Source organism: Bidens hawaiensis, unplaced genomic scaffold (genome assembly GCF_021521415.1).
Source record: "Bidens hawaiensis isolate Kalapana, Puna unplaced genomic scaffold, B.hawaiensis_p1.1 tig00041110_1, whole genome shotgun sequence".
Taxonomy (NCBI): domain Eukaryota; kingdom Viridiplantae; phylum Streptophyta; class Magnoliopsida; order Asterales; family Asteraceae; genus Bidens; species Bidens hawaiensis.
In genome coordinates this window covers 40,370-44,599 of record NW_027505692.1, presented here as the reverse complement: position 1 = coordinate 44,599, position 4,230 = coordinate 40,370, and the positions used below count along the sequence as shown (strand labels likewise).

Genomic DNA, 4,230 nt, shown 5'->3' with positions numbered 1-4,230 from the left:
ATTCTTCTAATCCTCTTAAAGCGTTTTGCATATGTCTTTGAAATATGCTGGGAGCTTGTTTTAAACCAAAAGGAACTACCTTCCATTGATAATGTCCGTCTGGGCATGTGAATGCAGTTAATAACTGAGATTCTTCATCTAATAGTACCTGCCAGAAACCACTTTTGCAATCGAAACTTGAAAAAATGGTTTTGCCTCTTAAGAGGGTTAGTAACTCCTGCATACACGGGAGGTTATGGCTATCACCTTTAGTAGCTGCATTGATTGCTTTATAATTTACAACCATTCGCTTTTTTCCTCTTCTTTTTTCTGCCTCATTTTCAACTAAGAAAGCAGGAGACATGTGAGGAGATTTACTTGGGACTATTAATTTAAGATCTAATAGTTCTTTGATTTGTTTTTTAAACTCTTCCCTATCCTGGGGACTATATTTCATAGGTCTTACCCTGATTATAGTTTTTGGGTCAATTAACTCTATTGACGCTTTCATCCAATTTTTGGATTTTTCTGGATCTTTAGGATTTTCCGAGCATACTTTCTCAAGTATTTCTTCAATTTTTTGATACTTACTTATTTCTAGAAAATATTTTTCTTCAGGTTTTATAACTTCCTGAGTTATATTAGTACCTGGTATTTGTTTTATTTTTGAATTTTTTTTCATAGATTCAAGAAATCCGGGCTTTCCTAATTGAAAGGCTTTTGTTACTTTTTTAATCAAAATCATTTCCTGATTAAGATGAAAAGATATCCTATCAAGCCATTGGGTAAATGGTCCATATAACTGACAGAAATTGTTTCCTAAGAGTATATCAATACCTGATTCCTGTTGATATATTGTTGGGATAACAAAAGGTTCTCCTGAGAAATAGACAATCAGATTTCTACAGACTTTATCCAACTTAATTGTTTCTTGATTAGCAATTGTTACGTCAATGCTTCTGGGAGTATTTTCCCATAATTCATCTGGTATAACATACTTGCTTGCGAGACATAGACTTGCCCCTGTGTCTTTATAACAGTGTAGTGTTATTATTTTATATCCTTTTAGGAAAATTTTTCCTTTGATATAAATTGAGTTAGGGTTAGTTATGTTTGAATATACTAACTCTTTTTCCTTTTGAAGACCAAAACAAAAGTGTAAAATGTCTTCTTTCCAATTAATAATTAGATTTTTATTCATTCTGATTCTTCGGAAGAGAAGTCTTCAGAAGATGAATCACTAATTATTTTTAATGAATATACTTGTCTATATTCTTCAAAAATATCTTCAGAGGGAAAATATCCATCAATTTTTGCTATAGAGATAAGCTTCGCTTTCTCTGGAAATTTTTGTCTATTAGGACATTCGTTAGCATAATGCCCTTCCTCAGAGCATATCCAACATCTACATTTCTTTTTTCCTTGAGGACAAACCTTAGGTTTTTCTTTTGAGAAGTATTTACCAGGAGTAAATTTCTTCTTTTTATTTTTCCAAAATCTTTTCTTTGGTTTGTACCTTTTTTTATATTTCTTTTTGAAATATTTTTTATCTTTTATTTGCTCACAGCCGAAAGATAACTGTGGAATTTCTGCTAATTTCTTGCAACAGTTTTTGTTGAATCTTTTTAGCTCTTTTTGTTTCTTAGAGAAATCACAATATGTAGCAATTTCTTCTTTAACAATTTTAGTAGCAAACCCTAGAGAATGCATTGTTAAACCGTTTTTTTCTTTATTCCATCTTTCTTTGGCTTTTTCACCAACGATTGGAATTTTCATTAAGTAAACTTCAACCCAAGAGTGATATTCTCCTGTGCTTAATTTATATAAATTTGTTTCGAACAAACAGGTGAATTCGTCTAAAAGACAGATGTCACATAACTGTGCTCTTGTTAAGTTTTGTCTTGCTTTTTCAAGCAATTTCTGGTTTTCTAGATCTTTATTAGAAAAAAAATCAAGGCCTAAAAACATAGTGTATAAGGCGTTAATAATTTGTTCAAAAAGATTAATACCATCTAAATCCTCATTCCAGGAGGTTCCTTTGATAAAATCTTGTATTATTCCCGCGGACTTATGCTCTATTAATAATAACAAGGTTTTAGCATTGGAGAATTCTTCTTCATTAGACTGAATTATCAGGCTAATTTCTGTATTCCATTTATCAATTACCTCTTTCCTTTTTTCGAGGTCAAAGATACAGTCAATTTTTATAGTGTCAATGGCAGTAGAACTTCCATTGTTAGCACTAGGTATTCCCTTATGATATGGCATAGAGAACTCAGTTTTCGCTTTTTTATGGCGTGTTCTACCATAACTAGTACTAGCTTGATGCATTCTAGTACTTTGTCTTGGAATTTCATCTTCTTCTGAAGAATCTTCTTCTTCTGTTTTAGGCTCCGGAATAGCCAAAACTGTTTCTTTCGAGAAATATTTTTCGTTTAAATTTTTATCTTCTAAAAATTTTTTCTCGCATTCATCTTCGCTTAAAGACAAAAGTTGAACGAGTTCATTAATTTGATCCACCGGAAGGGTATCTAATTGTTCATCAAAAACTTGTTCTAATTTTTGCGTAATAGAACTCATTTTGATTTAAGCTATGGAAATGATGATTTCTTTTTCCTTAAGAACTTGTAAATGGTTCTTAATATTATATAAGGCTGAAAATTCTTTAGCGAGATTATTAAGCCTTTCTTGAGGATCCATTTTATTAATTAATTCTTTAATTAATTCTTCTATTTTTACGAGCGAACTCATATGGAAGATATTATTGTCATCCTCTTTTTGAGATTTTTGATTTCATTTTTAGCTGTAATGATTTTCTTTTCTAGGATTTTTATGTTAAGAGTTCTTTTGTCATAACTTAACATAAAGTTTGTTTTTTGCTCATTTATTCTTGCTGAATATATGATTATTTCTGCTTCTTTATGAACAATTTCTTCTTCTAAAGCAGCAATAGCATTTAAAATTAGTTTTGAGGACATTATATCCCAACAACTTCTTTTAAAATTTCTCCGTACTTATCTATCCTTTCAGACATAGACCTCATTAATTGAAGTTCACTGTTACCCGCTTCTTTTAAATGTGAAGAGGTTCCAGCATAACTATGCCTTGGTTTAGACACAAGTATTTGTTTGTTTCGAGCAATGTCTATTGCCCAATTTTCACGTAACTGTGAAGGCTCTGAAAACTTACTTCCTTCAACGGTTCCGATTTCTGAGAATACATCTTCTATCGTTATATTCTCTTTTTCTTTATACTCAATTGAATGAGTACTATTTGTCAAAGCATATGAGATTAAATAATTAATCGTAAATACTTTATTTCCTGGTTCCATCAGATCGGTTCTTTCACATTGATGTATGAAACTTAAAGTTTTATCGAAATCTTTTGAATCTCGATGTAAGGCAAATTTAGGATAAACAGTAAACATAAATTTACCATATGCTAAATTTCCTTGTATAGCTCCTAGGAGAGCATCTTGTCTATTGATAATTCTATTATCAACTAGAGCCATTTTTATTGGAAAGTTAATTCCATCTCTAAATTGTGCTTTTAGGAGAATTTTTACAGCACCAATATGTACCATAGAGAGGGACTTTCTTAATTCTGGTTTTATTTGCAAAAGTCTTTTTGCAATTTCTCCCTTTGTTAGGAGTGGTAAATACACTTCTCCAGATGTATCTCTTATATCCACTGAGATTTCTTCAGTGTTGAAACAATAAAAGATTTTATTTTTTCTAGTAAAAGCTCTTGAAACAAGACTTTGTAAATTATTAGGTTGGTTAAAAACTTGTTTAGAGTTAAGCTTAAATTTAAGCTTGTTAATTTTTGTTAATTGATCAGAGTTAATCATGTAATCTGATGAAAAACCTTTTTCATTTTCACTGAAATTTATTATTTCAGTTGTTTGCTGTTCTGATTCTTCAGAATCTTTTGAAAACAAGAGTTTGTTTTCCATTTTTAAAGAGTTTCAAAGAGTTTCTCTCTCTTATTTTTTAAAAAAGAGCAACGAGGCTCTGATACCATTATTGCGGAATGTTATCTTTTTAATGAAGCTAAAATCTTTCATAAAAATGTTATACATTCCATACCCGGACATAAACAAAAAAGATATCAGATTTTTCTTTTTGAGCAGCTTTCATGTTGTCCTTATAAACACATTGTTGTTCAACTATTACAACATTTTTATCTACTTATACTAATAGAAGAAAATAATTATGTACGTACATATGACATTCTGAGGTTAATTTTCAC

General features: G+C 30.5%; 1 protein-coding gene across 1 annotated transcript; it reads right to left on the bottom strand.

Annotated features, from left to right (window-relative positions):
* Window positions 1-2,956: 2,956 nt before the first annotated feature.
* Window positions 2,957-3,490, bottom strand: LOC143614788 (uncharacterized). Its single transcript, XM_077088117.1, has one exon. The coding sequence runs from the start codon at window positions 3,488-3,490 to the stop codon at window positions 2,957-2,959; it is 534 nt and encodes a 177-aa protein (XP_076944232.1).
* Window positions 3,491-4,230: the final 740 nt, after the last annotated feature.

Excerpts from the sequence above, each read along its gene's own strand:
- LOC143614788 (XM_077088117.1), bottom strand. The coding sequence starts at position 3,490 with ATGGCTCTAGTTGATAATAGAATTATCAATAGACAAGATGCTCTCCTA.